General features: G+C 37.0%; 1 protein-coding gene across 1 annotated transcript; it reads right to left on the bottom strand.

Moving 5' to 3' along the window:
• Positions 1-6,492: 6,492 nt before the first annotated feature.
• Positions 6,493-17,134, bottom strand: TYRP1 (tyrosinase related protein 1; the record flags this gene model as incomplete). The annotated part of the gene is made up of 7 exons (XM_079548882.1): positions 6,493-6,698; positions 7,218-7,364; positions 8,664-8,843; positions 11,326-11,493; positions 12,925-13,129; positions 14,116-14,438; positions 16,753-17,134. The coding sequence occupies 7 exons, from the start codon at positions 17,132-17,134 to the stop codon at positions 6,493-6,495; spliced, it is 1,611 nt and encodes a 536-aa protein (XP_079405008.1).
• Between the last annotated feature and the right edge of the window lie 1,127 nt (positions 17,135-18,261).

Consider the following 18,261-nt stretch of genomic DNA (forward strand, 5'->3'; position numbering starts at 1 on the left):
GTAAACTACAATGATTAGTCAGGGTAGGGAGCTGCTGTACACTTGCATGACTCAAGCAAAGGTCAAAACTGAGATCCCTGATCCAAGGGTTCAATATGCAGCCCCTGGGGCTGATACAGGACATGACCCTGAGATACTGAGCCATGGACTATTCAGGCCAGAGAGCCACTGTTGGGTGATTATCCTTATTTTACCTCATCTCATCTTCCATAGTTAAGAGGACATGGTCTATCATTCCTGTCATTTGTTTAACATCTAATGGGCAAGAACCATAATTAACATTTATTGCCATTTGTCTCTAGTTCAGAGAGGTTCCCTTCCCTTCCCTTCCCTTCCCTTCCCTTCCCTTCCCTTCCCTTCCCTTCCCTTCCCTTCCCTTCCCTTCCCTTCCCTTCCCTTCCCTTCCCTTCCCTTCCCTTCCCTTCCCTTCCCTTCCCTTCCCTTCCCTTCCCTTCCCTTCCCTTCCCTTCCCTTCCCTTCCCTTCCCTTCCCTTCCCTTCCCTTCCCTTCCCTTCCCTTCCCTTCCCTTCCCTTCCCTTCCCTTCCCTTCCCTTCCCTTCCCTTCCCTTCCCTTCCCTTCCCTTCCCTTCCCTTCCCCTCCCCTCCCCTCCCCTCCCCTCCCTTCCCCTCCCCTCAAAATAGCAATCCTAGAAAAATTTGAATAGTTTCCCAAATAGAAAGTACTCTTAGAGTAGGAAGCTGAAGAATACAAGTTAAAAGGAATTTTTAGCAAATTGATTCTAGAATTTAAAGTCATTTTATTAAGTTTGCAGGTAGGGAATTTCTCTGTCTCAGGACAGTTGAGTTGTCTGGTGCCTCGCCACCCAGCAGCAAGTAGCAAATCCTGTCATAGCAGGTGGCCCTCTGCTGTGCTCTTCCTTCTTCGGTGCATGAAGGAATCTTGCCACAGGCAGTCTTGAAGGCGTGGTGTAAGAATATTGTTCATAAGGATATATGAAGTGGAAATTTCAACCTACTTCAAAAACAATTGCTTTTTCTTTATGCTCTTTTTTAATGCAATTCCTTGGTAGCTGTTAGAATGGGTGACACTTTCTGCTGTGTAAATTAAAAAGAAACACTGATGATCCCTGTCTTGTAAGTCCAGCCTAAATCAGCATTTGCTCCTTTGATTCTTGCATGGAATAATCTTTAAATTGTGCAGTTCTATTTTCTTTTATTTTATTTTTTGCCTTTAGCTATGCTGCTCATACAGAGAATCATTCCTATTTATTGATTTGTAGAAAGTATTACAGATAGGAAAAATTGTTCTTGGAGGCCCAAGGTGCCTTGATATTGTTTGGAACTACCCTTTTTTTTTTTTTTTTTTTTTTTTTTTTTTCAGGTATATTATTGTGTGGTAGTCTAGAGAGGAATATTGTTTTTCCTACAAACTTCAAGCTTAATAGCCTGAGGCCATTTCAGTTAGAACACAACTTTCAGCTCCTCAACAAACATTTTCTTCCTCTCTCCTCTTCTCCCTCGAGATTTTTCAAGTGGGAAAAAAAAAAATCTTCAGGAGAAAGCTTTTTATCAATATCAGTAGTTTACTCTTAACCTTTCTGAACTGAAGCAAAATAAAACTTAACACCATTATAAGCAGGAAGTTTGTGTGGACATCTTAAAATCTTGATAGGCACAATCCACAAATCAATCATGAGTAATTTGCATTACTACTTCTGCCTTACGTATTCGTCTTCCTTGTCCACTCAAAATACCATAGTTCCCTGTTCTACTGAACAGAAATATTGATTTCAGGAAGACATAGGACTTGTTCAGTGATGGGATTGATTTTACTTGTTATCAAGTCCAAATCCATACTTGTTTGACAGAAAAGGCAGGGCTCTTAAAGTCACTTTGTATGTGCATGCAAACGTAACATTCGGCATTAAATTATTATTTAGATTGCCTTAACTGACCCTAGCATTTGGAGGGACAAAGGGAAAAAAGATACAGGTAATGTGCAGTGGCTTATCTCATATATCTTTGAATATCAAGGCTAAGAATTGCAGGATGACATTAAATGATGCACATAGTTCTTTATATTTGAAAAATGACGCCTAAATCAATGAAAGCTTACTTTCAGTTGGAATTCTGATATTTTCATTCCCTCCAGAGAGAATCAAGAAGCAGATATTGTGGCTGCTATTCCCTTTACTATCTTCATAAAACAGCATCTGAACAAACTACCTGCTGAGGCCAGGAATTTCTAAATTGGAGGTTAAATGAGATTTTAAGTTAAGATTAAATCTTTAGAGAGGATATTCATCAATTCAGATTCAAATATTAATGTTATTAATTCAAATTAATAATCATTTCAGTTTTTAATCAGACATTCTTGTCAAATTATTATTTTGTTAATAAAATACTTAGTTCTGAGGCACTTTGTGAAGAATAAAGATACTGCAATGATTAACTAAATATATTTCAGTGATGCATCTCGAGAATCATTCCAATTCTATGTCAACATAATGTCATTATTAACCAGCACTTCCAAATAAGAAGAGGTGAAAATTTCAGGTTCAGGAATATTCCTCTTGGATAAAAATAATCTCTGTCCAAAGCAGATGCTCATCTGTTAAGCTGAAGGGATATACAGTACATCTACTGAACAAACTACAACATAAGAACAATTACTTTTGCTATTTTCGTGCTGGTATCATGCTGGTAGCATAAGGTTTTCTGCAGTAAACTTATTCTATTTAAAAAAAAAAATATTCCTCTCTAGCAAACTTTGCATGTGGGAAAATAAATCCATTTTACCAAAATACAGGGCAGGATGGAAGATGTCATTACTGTGCCATCTCAATTTCTCTTAACGATCCTCAGCTCATAAAGAGATTTCTTCAGGTTTTTTTTATTACTTTGTGTGATCATTTCCAGTGCTGTCCTAGAAGTGATGACTAGCCATGCACTGATGCTTTGTGTTTTTTGGGAAAAGCTAAGTAAGTATGACTCAGTCTTTGTAATTCTTTAATTAAAAGGCTGGAGGGGCTGGTAGCGCTAGTATTTCTTCTGATACTGTATAACTACCTCCCTGTTCAGATCTCAGATCCCACTTTGATTCCTAGCGTATCATGGCTAAGCACATGATAATTTATCAAAGATTTCAATATCAATATAATTCCTGAATAAAATTTGTGAATTATAATATCAAAGGAAGCTATTAAGTTTAGTAAAACAGTGTAACTTTGATAAATCCACATTGTATTTTATTCCACTTGTATAATAATAATAATAATAATAATAATAATAATAATAATAAATATACAAGTGGAATTATTATTATTATTATTACGTAGTGTGTCATGATATTGATTTTAAATTAATAAGCTTGTAGTTACACTGAACATTTCTACCTTACCTTCCCCATAAAATACCACTGTTCTCAAATACATAATCATTAGCTGATTTGATAAAATGCTTCAAACACCTTATAGATGAGCTTAAGTTTTTTTTTTGTACAATTTTAAGTGTTCTTGAACAGAAATCACTTGCAGTCTAGATGCAGAAATACTACTAATGATTTCTTCATTGTAAGACAGTTTCTCTACCCTCACTCCACATTGCCTATTTATTTCCAAGGTTAGTAAGTTCAATGTTACAGAAAATGGAAGTTGATTATTACTGACTTAGAAAAATATACCTGTATTATTCTATCTTGGCTCTTCATTACTGTATTATCATCTATATAGTCTCTCTTCTTGCAGATTCTCAAAACTTTTACCCGCTTAAAGGTCTGGAGAGAATCTGAGTTGCTTTTTCTTTATTTTAATTCACTAATCACTTTTTTTTTTTTATAAGAAAAATAAATTTCAAAAGACAAAACTTAGAGGACTAAGAAGGCAAATCTTAACATCTTCATTTAAGAGGACTCTTAAGAGGTCTAAACATATATATTTTTTTCATGAAATAGTCACTGTTAGCTAAGTGAAAGCAATGACAATATGGCAGTTTATTAAGCTAATAACTTTTTGTGGAAAAAAAAAAACCAAACCACTATCACTATTTGCACTCAAGGGTTTCAATTCACTTTGCATCATACCAACTTTTTTGCCAATTTCTGCGTGATACATAAATTATATATTTCTTATTTATGTGTAAGCTTTTGTCAAGCAATACTTCAGAGATCTTTGCTTGCATCCAATTCTGAGCTTCCTTTCAGTTTGTTCCTAATAGAGCCAATTTCTTGTTTCCTACATCACAGCTGCTTTTTGCATTGTCATCTGTTCAACATTGACTTTGTTCTATTGTTTCATCACTTCAGCTAACTGTGTTACAACCCTATACTAAGAAACCTTCCCATGGATATCCCTTCACAATTACTGCCCTTCACAATTACTGCGCTTAGAACTTAGTTACTGTATTTTCAAAATCTTCTTGTCTCCTCTTCTCTTTGTGATTTTTTGCTACCTGCTCTTGCCTTCACAAAGCCAGCGAAAGACTAAAAGTTATCTAATTTCTGGTGCATTTTTGGCTCTCTTAATTCTGCTGGCAGTTTGAAATTTCAAGCCTAAACTAGATTTCCTGTCATATTAGTTCAGGAGCAAACACCTAACAACTTCAGTGGAAAGTAGGAATGTTTTTCGCTAAACCCAGGTGTAATTCAAAGTACTGCAAAAAGTCACCAAAGAACTAACTTATAACTGACACAGTTCTCTACATTCCTTTTTTCTTTAATTCCCATGTTGCTGTTTCTTTTCTTTATAAGTCCTTGCCTTGCCTCCCTCATTTTTGTGTGGCAGTGCAACTATTAGGCAGGTCTTCTTAGTCATTCAGCTATAAGACTTATGGCATGCTCAAAATGTATGTTTCCATTTTAAGTATTGAATGACTTTAATGTCCAAAGTCCTCTTCAAAAGATCTTATTTTGCCATGCCATTTTCCTTCTATAATCAAGCTTCTGTGCTTTTTGTTTCATCCACAGAAGTAAAAGAAATTTATAAGGAAAATTTTATTATCCCCATTTCATAACTGAGTAAAATGAGTCACAGTGGTAAAAATAAATATAAGCTGCTTACATAAAATTTTGATGTTGTCCATGTCTTATGGTTTGTAAATTAAGTTGTGAGTGCTTTCTTTACTATTCGTATCACTGTCAAGGTGTAAAATATATATCCCTTTGCATCCTATGTGTGCTTCGAGCACACCTCATAACCCACTGCAACCATAGAATTCAGCACTGCAGATAGAAAAGAGCTGGAAAGAGCTGCGTGGCTCTTTGTTTTGCCTCATAACTTACCGACTAGGATAGCTGTTGCTTACTGAAGGAGTTCAATCCAAGAGAGAGCTCAGCTTTATGGTTTGATGATGAGAGGACTGTGTACATGGTGTGGGATTCATTAATCTGACCCCAGGAATTTCTCTAATATAAAAAAAAAGTGTATACAAATAGGTTCTCTAAGCCAGCATGAGAAGGTGATCAGGTAAATTTTATCAAGTACAGTGAGAGAGAGGAGGTGAGATGTAAGCCCAAAGTTCCTCACACACTTCTTCAGGATGCAAAAGCAGGCTTCAGATTGTTGTTCTCCTGCTGGCTCATGAATCCTGAGATTTTAGCACAATATGTTCAACAACATTTGAATATGACAATTTTTCCAAATCATTTTTCAGTATTATACCAAGGGACTTCTGTTACATACAAGATGTGTAACTTTAAATTCTCTCAGAAGGAGGGAACTGAATTAATTTCTCTCATTGCTGTGGATAGTATAATCTGTAAAGGAGATAATAAGAGAGAGAAAGTGAGTAGTTTAGTGAATAGTAATAACAATAATAATAATTGTTAATAATATTCATGATAGAAAAAAGGCTGCTAACAACTGTCCTTTCAAAGGGATGCTTTCTTCAAGCAGTTGTGTTTGAATTCAGGGCTGATGTGTCCAAAGGCTGGAGTGGGTTATCAGTGGTGATCTCTTTTCACAAAGACACTCAGAAACACTGAGTATTCCAAGAGGAATGATGGATTCCAGGCATAACCTTCCTCTCGGTATTCCCTTGTAGCTCCATGCCTAGCACAACAGAAGCATATTTCTGCTAACTTAGCTGAAAGTTCTGACTTGTATTTTGGATTGTGCTTTTGAATCAAGTTGCCTTTGCTACTGAGTTCTGCACTTGCTCAGTCCCATTCTTGACTTTGCCTTATGCTTTCACAAAAATACCCTGCAAAAGATTCCAGATATAGAGGCTAAATAAAGTCAAATTACATTGAGTTTCAGTGTGTTATTAAATTTTACCAGATATTTTTCAGAAATGTACATGAAGAGAGCCTGTATGTGAGCCCTGAATAATGAGAGAAATTCTACTAAAGTCAACATAAAATTAGCATTTCAAAGGATGATTTATTGACATCTGAGTGTGATCAGGGTGGAGGTAAAGCTTGAAACAAATATATCAGGACAGCTGACAGTTTATGCTCTTTATTTTAAAGCAGTTGGATGACAAACATTTAAAAATATGACGACAAAATAATCAGTTTTAGTCACAGTCATCTCTTCATACGACAGACTGGCCCGGTGTTGATATGCCATCATAATCATCTGAATAGTGTTGATACTGATCAGTGAGAAGAGGCTGATGCAACTCATTCCTATTCTTCTTGGCACGTACAATGCATGCAGCAGCAGCAAAGATAATTGCAACAAGAATGAGTGCAGTCACTATTGCAATAGTTATCATTTCTGTTACACGAAGAGCCCGACCTAGAGGAAGGAAAGCATAAGAAAAATTTATTAAAAGTAAATGCTATTAAAGGGACAGGCCAAAGCTCAATATCTGTCATGATTTACTGAATTTTGAATTAGAAGTAGCTGAAATTTAGTTTGGTTATTTGTTCTGAAATGTGACAAATGGGCCTGGACGTCTCTTCTGCTATCTGGCTTGCACTCTGTTAAGTAAGAGAGTAAAACATCATGTGTCTTAAGGAAGACACGTGATACAGGAATAACGACAAAGTGCAAATAATACATACAAATAACTTCCTCAAGAACTCTGTTGGGTAGGGAGAGCTGTTTGCAATGGCTAGCTATGAATTCGTACTAAATCTCAAATGCAACTGATTTGGAAGACCAGAAGAGCAAAGAGAAATAGGCCTTTACAAAATCATCAAATATTATGTAATTTGAACAAATTTTGTTCAGATTTTTTGTATGATATGTAAGCTTTAAAGGAGAAAAACATGGTGGGAGAAAAAGAGTTAACACCTAGATTGGATAGTTTACCTGGCCACTCAATGTCATAGCTGTATCCCAGGTTTTCTGGTGCAGTAACAAACATTTCATTATTCGTAACTGGAGGCCAGAAAGGCACCATGTTGTACTCCCGGTTATGTCCAATAGGGGCATTCTCCAAGGGATATGTAGAGATATCTAAATTAGAAATTTAAATCACACTTCTGTAAATGAAATTGAAATCATTATATCATTTGAAAGATTTCAGTTTTTTTTAATAGTGACTCAGGGCACTTGAGAAGCTTCTTTCTTCTCCTCTCCTGTCCCCCCAGTAAATTGTTGAGAATTAAGCCTGTGGTAGACATTCATTTCTTTCTGCTTGAGCAAGGAGGAGTACAAACATGAGGACAAGGAAACCCTTTTTGCTGTGATCTAACACTGCAACTGCGTCAAAGATCTCGAGCATTTCAGATGGGCAGCTGATATGATTTCCAGTGGAAGTTTTCTGGAATTTTATGGTAAGTCGGGAAAAGGTCAGCTGAAAACAAAACAAAACAAAACAAACCCACAAGCCAAACTTCCATTCAGTAATACAATGGAAAAACTTGTGATGTCATGTAAGTACCACAAAGACATACAGTTTTTTCTCTGAGAGTTGGCATGGAAAAGCCCATGCTGTAGGTTGTGGACGCTGCACAAAGAAGCCTCAGTTGTTCAACAGCAACCATCTTCTGTAGAAGGCAGAGGGGGCTGGATTGTTTAAGAGTAATACAGTTGCCTCTTTGTACAGACCAGAGCACAGATGTTTGAGTAACATAGAATTCTCTCCCCAGTTCACTGATGCCAACCTCTTTCTTTCTTTCTTTTCATTTTTGCTTCCTTCTTTCCTTCCATCCTTCCTTGCACTTCCTTCTTCCTTTTTCCTTCCTCACTTTCATTCACTTTCTCCTTTATTCCCTTTCTTTTTGTATTTCAGAGTCGCAGGAGAATAGGCAGCAACAGTTACACCAGTTATCATAATTTAGATATGAAATATCTAAAGAGGAATAGCTATAGATATTATTATGGTTCTGGAGTTCTAGTAATGAATAAAAAATGTGGTCAGAATCAGTGGCGAGGATGTACAAGGCAACTGATTTTTTTTCGTCAGGAGGAAACATAAATATTTACCCCTAACAGTAAGGGAAGATCCACAGTGCATTGAACTTAGATGGTTACACTGTCAGACATCATGCTTTTGCACACTTTATTTTCTTGAATTATGCCTGGCATCTGTGTTCAAGTCCTTTCACAGACAGTGATTTGAAAATGGATGTCAGAGGGGTGAGGAAGCGAGCTTACTTGCTATTACTCTGTCTTCATTAAATTTATTAACTGCTAGAATTCTAATCTTCTCTCCTGAGCTTGGAGACATTTTGCTGTCCCACTAGAAGCTCCTCACATCTCGTGACTACAAAGACAGACATTCCTCCCATCTCCATCCATAGCGCATCTTACCAGCTGAATATCTTCTGAGCCACTCATCAAAAACAGCATCTGTAAAGGTGTGCAGGAGGACAAAAATGGGATCATTTGGTGATAAATGTGTTTGCCCTCCTGTTCCATTCAAAAATAGGTGAGCCAGGTTGTGAAGGCTTCGAACTGCTGGGTCATATTTTCCTGAAGGATCACTGTACCCTGAATATGCAAACAAAGAACAACACAAAAAATTCCAGTGAACATTTTGTTTGGAAGATGCAGTCCCAACTGGATATTGTTTTTTCTCTGAAAGGCTTTCATTTGTTGTGCTGCCTTGTTTGGCATAAATTATAGCTTATTCTCTAACTACTGGCATTTGAGAAATGTCCCTAGGATGCATAATTCCCAAGCGTAATTCCCATGTGCAACTTTCAAATATGCTTCAAGAAAGAATGCTGAGAATGTGGAGTGCAAGGCTGATAGGATCTAAAGTAAAAACAGCAAAAATAAAGCACATAATAACATGAAAATTAAATTTTATATCTTGAATCTAAACATCTCTTAGTGTAAGTGAAATAACTTTCAATTGCAGGATTAATTTTTAAGATGTTAACTTCTATTGAAATTTTCCAGGTGTCATGCTTTTACCAATCATTTCCTTGTATTATGCTAGCACATCTCAGAGAGTTTCACATGCTGTATTTATTTTCAAAGAAGTGCCCTACAAAACACTGTTGGTATCAACCACCTGATAACTCCAATGCCATAGGTCAAGATCTGAAGCATTCTGAAAAACTTTCCAGTATTCAAGCAGTTCAGTAAATTCGGAGGCAGATCAATAACTTGGCTGAAGCCATGATAACACATTTTCCAGATGTGATAAGTATCCCAAACTTTTATATATACTTAAAAGTTTGATACGGATACTTGTTTTTGTTCTCCAAGAGCAAGAAAATGGAGCAGATCCTACTCTGTCGTATGAATGATGTTCTTCAGGAGTGTCAGAATATTAGTATGTTTGTATTAGACAGTGATCTGAACTGTCATTTCATAACTCTTCTCATAAATTTCGAAATTCCTTGCATAAGTCTTTCCATTTAAAAACTCTGGATTATTAAAGTGCAGAAGAAAACACCAAGATGCTGGTTGAATAATGTGTCTCAGATCTTTAGACTGGTTTCTATGCTGGGATATCACAGAATGGAGTCACAGGATGGCCCGGGTTGGAACGAACCTCAAGTATCATGAATCTCCAATCCCCCCTGCCACAGCAAGGGCCATCAACCTCCACATTTAATACTAGAACAAGCTGCCCAGGACCCCATGCAATCTGCCCTTGAACACCTCCAGGGACAGGGCATCCACAGCCTGCCTGGGCAGCCTGTTCCAGCACCTCACCACTCTCATAGTAAAGAATTTCCCCCTGACATCCAACTTAAATCTGCCCTCCCTCAACTTAAAACCATTCCCCTTGTCCTGCTACTAACTACAGTTTCAAAGAGTTGATTCCCCTCCTGTTTGTAGGCTCCCTTTAGGTACCGAAAGGCTGCAATTAGATCACTCTGCAGCCTTCTTTTCTCCAGGCTGAACAAGTCCAGCTCCCTCAGCCTGTCTTCGTAGGGGAGGTGCTCCAGTTCCCTGATCATCTTCGTGGCCCTCCTCTGGACCCTCTCCAACAGCTCTGTCTTTCTTGTATTGGGGCCCCAGACCTGGAAGCAGTACTCCAGAAGGGGGACAAGCACCTCCCTGTCCATGCTGACCACCCCTCTTCTAATACAGCCCAGGATACTATTTTCTTTCCAAGCTGCAAGAGCACACTTCTGGCTCAGTAGGTTTTTCATCCATCAGGACCCCCAGGTCCTTCTCTGCAGGGCTGCTCTCAAGGACCGCTCCTTCCAGTCTGTATATATGCCTGTGATTGCCTGTGATTCCTCTGGCCCAAGTGCAAAACCTTGCACTTTGCTGTGTTGAACCTGATTAGATTCACCTGGGTCCACCTTTCAAGTCTGTTGAGGTCCCTCTGAATGGCATCCCTTCCTTCCACCATGTCACCTGCACCACTCAGCTTGGTGTCATCAGCAAACTTGCTGAGGGTGATATGTGTATTCATACCCCAGTGACTGAAAATTTAAAGTGCAGAGTTTGAGAAAGGACAAAACTATATGGCTGAGAGAGAAGGACACGCAAATTGCAGCATGTCCAGCAGTTAATCAAGGAGTCCTCAACTGTTACTACTTTAATGTAATTCCAACATATACTACCAAGGCTTTTTCTTTCCTTTGTTTGTTATAATTAATTTACAAGAATAGCTTCTTTGAGCACATTTGAGTTGCTTAAGGATGATAAAGCTTCTGCATCTTTTGTGGTCAAAGACTGTCTGTTTTCCTTTACAGAAACTTTTTGCTAGGAGAATTGTACTCAGGATGGATCTTTGCTAGATTTTACTTAGTATATCTGTGAAACAGTTTTACGGATTTTATACACTCGAAGAACTGACATACACTATCAATTTACTTAGAGTAATTATCCAGTAATTAATCCAGAGTTATTTCTGTTAATAAGCTAATACTTATTTCTAAGAACAGTGTATTCTTAGTACCCTGTAAACTGTCTCCAAGCTCACTTTCAACAGGAAAAATGCTGAGTCTGCTACCTTGATGTATTTGGAGCTGTACCAAGTCTTTTTGTTTGCACTGCTCACCTTCTACTGTGTTACGGAAACTGTCTGTTGAGTTGGAGTAAAAAGGAGGAGTGTCAAATATACCAACTTCCAAACACAGAGCAACATCCTCAGGCTCTGGGAGACGTTGTACCATGGGCCGTGCAACATTTCCAGCAGGATTTCTGCGGATGGGACCACCTTCAGTGCCTGGGGGTGGAGAGAAGTGAGAAAACAAAAATGATGTAGAACACTAGACCAGAGAATGCATCCTCCTAATGACTGAATTGTGTGTGTGGGGGGGGGGGGGGGGGGGGGGAGGGGGGGGGAAGAAAAGAAAAAAAAGATAACACAAATGACTTTTAAACTATACAGAAAGTCAGATCCTTCACTCAGGAAAATAACCTGAATCCTCATAAAGTTCTATGTGCTAATCTGTGTGTTAATCCTTTGCACAACTGATTTCAGAAAACATCTAGATGCCTCTTACTGAAATTTGTGGTTCTACAAGTGTTTGGGGAAAATTTCCCGTAATTTTTCATGTGATCTCTTGATGAGATCTAGAACAATATTTTGAGGACATCTTGGTAAAGTAGCTGGGGAAAGAAATATAGATAACTAGGTAGGCATTGAATTCAGTATTATTAATTAATAATAATAATTATGTGCTATATAATACCCTATTTCCATGCAGATACAGAATTTTTAGCTCTTGTAGCTGAGATGTGTAATAGGATTCTGTACTCCTCCTATACAAAATACACTCCACATAGCTAACATATGTATTTACATATTTTTTCTCGTTAGAAATGTAAACCTTGAAGGTTGTAAGTGGAGAAGTAAGAAGAAAGCTTAAGCTTCAGCTAAAACATGATGCTGCCAATTCAAATTATACATGGCACAAGATTTAAGGAGGCACTGCTGAAGAAGGAACACTTCTCCTACAAGTACAGCCTGAGAGAGCTGGGGCTGTTTAGCCTATAGAAGAGAAGGCTCCAAGGTGGCTGGATAGCAGCCTTTCAGTATCTGAAGGGAAGGCTATAAGAAAGAAGGGGACAGAATCATTAGCAGGGCTTCTTGTGATAGGACAAGAAGAAAAGCTTTCAGTCTAAAATGGGAAAGATTTAGACTGGATATAAGGAAAAAGTTTCTTATGATAAGGATAGAGAAGCACGGGAAAATGTTAGTTGCCCAGAGAGTTGGTGGATGCTCCGCTCCTAGAGACATTCAAAGTCAGGCTGTACAGAGCTCTGAGCAACCTGCTCTAGCTGTAAGTACCCCTATTCATCACAGGGGATTTGGAAAAGACGACCTTTAATGGTCTCTTCCAACTCAAATGATTCTATGGTCCTGTAATGTCTTAAGAAGTGGAATCAAAGAATTTGATTCTTTCTCTGTTACAAGCTATTCAGTGCCTCAGTGAAAGATAGGTGATAACTACTATGTCAGAAGACTGATGGATGAATCTTGAATCAAAAATATCCAAAAGACTCTTCAAAAGAAGAGTCTTTTGAAGAAGGACAAAAAAAGGCTAAAGTCTTTCTTTAAACTTTTTGTAGCTGGAAAGATCCATTGCCATGTAAAATCTTATTATTAAAGGAAAAATAAACATCTGAAACACTTTTCACTAGTCATACTTACTATTACAAATGGTTCCCAAGCTATCATAGTCTTCTATGCTTTCACACAGGACACGCCACTGAGAGAAGATTGAATTCTGACTGATCAGAGATACATCAAAATTGCTTCTAGCCCCCATCAAGTCATCTGAGCAGATATCGCAGGTGTTTTGTCCTGTTGCAAAGTTCCAGTAGGGAAGGCCAAAAGTGGGATCCTGTAGCATATTCTAAAACATATAAATGTGGCACTAGTAAATCTCTACTACAGGCATCCATGATACAGATCGCTAGAGGGATATTCAAAATCCATTAAATATATCTTAAAAAGAACCAGAGTCCTGCTTCATGGAAAGGAGAAAATGCAAGGAAATTTATGGAAAAGCTTTCAGTAGCTTTTCACTTTGATACCTTTGCCTGATCACCAAAACAAATTTTTAGACCATTGAACTGAGTCCCAAATCCCTCTCATAAAATCCCCCACTTCCATGAAACCGTATTGCTTAGTAAGAAACATTTAATATTCATACCACATTTTTTTTCCATATATTTTAAAGGCCTGAGAATGGCAGTGATGTTTGTAGAACACTGAAAAAATAAGCCAATTGCAGAATTGGCAACAACCTTGAAAACTCAATTTTCTCTTCCTTAAAAAGAATGACAGTCAATCAAATATTATTTTTATGAATAATTTTACACAAAGAAAGGAAAGCAAGAGAACCACTTATTTATGAAACAGAGTTTCACAAAACATTAATGTGTCTAACCTGTTGCATAAATTATAGAAATAACGTGATTCTGAATCTCTGCAATACTTTTCTTTAGAATTTCTGCTGCTTTGATTAGTTTAAGTTAGTCAAGAATCATGATTCTGGTACAAAACTAGCAATTACCTTTTTTTGGTCCAATTAAATGCTTTCTATGGGCTAGTCTGGAATATGTATCCACTTTTATATTGAGTTTTAGATAACATGTGTTTTTGTTATTACTTGAATTGAAATATTATTACTACTAGCATTTTTATAATGTCTATCTAAAACTTAAATACATTCCAGTAAGTTTAGTATAACTTTTTTAATACTGATACTGAAGCAAAATTTCAACATATGGTAAAAGCTGCTATAATTTTGTCTATTATGAGACAATATGAGAATGAAAAATTCATCCATACAATGCACAGTAGGAGCACATGACTCAACGTTTTTGTCATCCTTACCTGCATGTCTCTCTCAAGCTGCAGCAGATGATACCTATGCCATGTGACGAAAGCTGGTCCTTCATGAGAGAAATCAACTCTTTCAAAGCTCTGCTGCCCTACACCAAGGAAAGTCTTCCTGACAGAATAATAATGGGACCACACAAAGTAGTTATAAATGGAGATATTTTCAAACTGTGGTGTGTTGCCATCTGGTCCAAATATTTCATCACGTCTCTTTGTGGCAATGACAATATCAGGGTGGATTGTCACCTTGGCTTGGTGTAGAGCATTCACAAATCGCCTTCTCTCTTCTGTGCTAAAATCCAGAAGATTCCTTCTGACTATGAGAATATAGAAAAAAATGTTAACATAGACTTGGAAAGTGAAGTCTGATTTCACAAGACTAATTTATTTTGTTCTTAATAAATCTGAGTAAGTCTCTTTCTCTTCAAGCATTCCTTGAGATTTTGCTGGGGCAAATCAGTGTATTAAATAGGAAATATTATCAGAAAGGTGAATTTGAGTGAAAATAAAGTCTGAAATCTTATTCATCCCATTTGAATGTCATTATCTACTACTGTTAAAAGTAGATATGTTAGTGGTTATATCCCCAAAATAATGGGGGCTCTTCTGGAAGAAATGCCTCCTACTTTTACTGCTCCATCCAATAGTGTTATTGTGCTCCTTGTGGCCTCTGTAGTTTCCATCGAAATAAATAGGAAGCTTTACCTGTGGAGCAACCTATGTATTTTAAATTATTTTTATCCACATAGAAACTGAGAAAATTACAAACAAGGAGAGCAGCTGACTTTTTGAAATATCAGAGTATCAGGAAAGGAACAGTCACCTTCAAAGCAGTCTCACAGGTCTGAGAAGATTTCATGCTATGTTTAGACTGAAAGTGAGATAAAAACCCACAAAGCTGTTCTTCACAGTGCACTCATTTTCAGTATTAAATGTACTGTGCAATCCATAATTGCCAAATGAGTTTATATTGATAAAAGAAACAGTATGTCTCCAGCATGAATAAAAAAGCTGAGAAATAAATGTAATTCACTGTGTAAAAGGAAGTTGTTTCAGTGAAGGGTACTTTAGCCTCACTGAGGTTTATAGAAATGCTGTTCTGAAGCATGAATTTCCTCCAAGGACTGTGAATTCTGAAACACGTTTTTCTACTTGGATACCCTATCTGGTATTTTTTGTTGTTGATTTCAAGCAGGGTCTCAACATATTATTTTCCAAAATACATGTATGATCCTCCACAATAACATTTTTGGACTATTCCTAAATTTAGGCATGGATTTAGAAGATATGAAGGCACCAAAATGTATTTTAAAGCTATTTTATATAGATATGTCAAAATAATCCAATATTTTTAATGTCTAAGCAACAGAGACCAGGTTTATGGATGGACAGAAGATATGGTCTCCATACAGAAGCATAAAACATAATAATAAGTTAATTTTTCATATTTAAATTTATATTGTTATGCGTGATAAATGTAATTTGCTTAATATTTTAGAGAAAAATAAAGTAAAAAATGTTCTTACCTCAGCTACAGTTGCTTTTAGTTTAGCAGATTTACTGTTCTAAGTTTCCATGCGCTAACATTTTGTTATTGCTGTTGGTACTTTTCAGAATTATTGTCATTGTTAATAGGAATGGCCTAAGAGAATCAGAGGGTGCCACTTGACTTAGCCACTTCAATGCATGAGTCATTAAGCCCTCTATAAAATGTTTTTTGGAAATATGATTATTAATATTTGAACTTCGCTAACTCTTGCTGGAGCATGTGCTTGCATTCATGGAGTATTTCCTATTTGGTGAAAATAATGGCAGTGCTGAGTTTTGATTCTGGAAGAGGCATTGCACTTTTATGTCAGGAACCTGTTGTTTCTCATGTCAGTGGAATCCATCATTCATCTGAGGGGTTATGAATTTTACAGCATTTTAGTATCATCTATAGATTTTCACTAATAAACGATAAAATCTTGTTCATTCATAATGCTTTTCAGTTATGAAAAAAGTCATAGTATCATCTATTCTTTCTTTTCTTTTTTTGAAACATCTGTTTACTGATAGTGAACACTAAACTGAAACTGCGCAGTGCTCTGGAAGGTCCATCAGTCACTATGCTCTCTCATCTGAATATCTTACAGTCTTGTGTTAAGGCTTTTAAAGATATTGGTAGCAACTACGTAAGTAAAAATTTTGATGAAGTGTGTAGACTGGAAATATATTATGAGACTGTGAATCAGAAGTGCTGCTATCACACTTCAAATATTTACAAGATATTGATCAGGATATATAGATATGTATTCCTACATATTCTCACAAACACACACATATGTTTATACATATGATTTTACTACTAAATAATTCCAAAGAATACAAAATTTTAAAGATGAATATGTTCTATAGTAGGATTGGTCTTAATCTTGCTCTGACTACAGGTTTTGTTTCTTCCTTTTGTATAGTCAGTGTAGGTACTTTGTACACAAGTTAGACAGCTCACTTAACATCTGCCTTAATAACACCTAAAGTACATTTTTATATAAATATAAGGGACATTTTACGTATTAAAGAAAAAAAGATAATCAATCAAAATTAAAATCAAGACGCAACAAGAAGTTTTCGTATTTCTGATGTTCTTACCTATATTGATTTGCTGGCTACACGTAGGTCCAGTCCATCCAGGGCGACATGACCCACAGTTGTAACCAGAGAAATTACCATTGCACCTGCAGGTTTGGTTGAAGAAGCGTATGGGCCATTGCTCGCGGTCATCCCTCCCATCATGGATGTACTGTGGGCCATGGGGTCGCGAGTCTACTGTCACCTGCACACACCGGCCTCTCCCTGTAGACACTCCGCACCGATCGGTACCAGGCCCAAACACAGGGAAATAATCTGGGCAACACATCCCACTTCTCAGAGACTCGATGGTAGTGCACTGGCGAGGGAACTGAGCTCCAGCTGGTTCAAATATGTTAAGAAATAGTGGCAGGGAAAGGAACAGCAGCATGGGGAGCTGCATGGCAACAGGTTCAGCAGGGCTGGCTCCTTCTGAGAACTTTGATCCGTACTCACTTTCGTCTCCTCTCCAGTGACAGGACACCCAGCTCCCTCTACACCAAGAGAAAAACAGATAAAGAATGAAAATAAGCAACACAAACCTTCAGTCCATTCCTCTCACCTCAGCAAGTACTTCTGAAATATGTACTTTGATGGCCTAATGAGAAAAAACAACAATTTCTACTAATGTTATTTCCTTCTCTAATTATCTATGAGAAAGATAGTAATAACCTGCAGAGATATATTTATACATCGACTTCTAAACAGTTCCTAAATGTTCATTCATGTTGCACATCTGCCAGCCAGATTTACATCACTACCACAAAATATTTAAACTTGTCTAAAACACCTATTTTTCAATCTTTTTTTTTTTAATTTCACATTTTTCTCTCCTGCATTTAACTAGTGTATTCTGTTTTCTAGCTAGTGTTATCCCTCTGTATCTGCTTGCTGTTCTTAAAGGCAGCTCCATTGGAAAATAAAGCTACAATTCTCCATGTGTTGTACCTCTTCTGTCTTTCTGGCACCTCTTCTCTGCTGAGATCCTGTTGTATCTCTCTGTGTTCTGGGGCTAACTGTGTCTAACTCAAAATAAGCACTGCTAATTTCTTTCCTGTTACAGTCTGCCTGCTAATCCGTGTTCTACCAACACAGCATGGCTTGGCCTCACTCTCCTATTAATCTCCCTTTCTACTTCAGTGCCTTTCCCTGGACTTTAAGTACTTGAGCAGCACATGATTTCTTTCATGCTTATCTCCTTGTGATTTTATAAGTTTTAGCAAAGGTCAGAGATAAGTACTTGATTCAAAACAGAACAACTATGAACGGTTTTTTGTTTTTTTTTTTAAATTACTTGCAAAGAAAGGTTCATTTGAAAACATACAAAGGGCACTGGGGAAGTCTGCATATACCAGACTTTTTTTTTTTAATACTTCAAATGTTTTTTTTAAGATCAAACTGAAATAAATGACAAAGAGACGTCATTTAGAAAATGAAACACATTAAGCTTACAGTTTTCTATTTAACTATTTATTTTGATAATCAAATTAAAACACAATCATTACATTGGAATATTCTGAAATGTTAAAT

The sequence above is a fragment of the Tetrao urogallus genome (genome assembly GCF_951394365.1).
Source record: "Tetrao urogallus genome assembly, chromosome: Z".
Classification (NCBI taxonomy): domain Eukaryota; kingdom Metazoa; phylum Chordata; class Aves; order Galliformes; family Phasianidae; genus Tetrao; species Tetrao urogallus.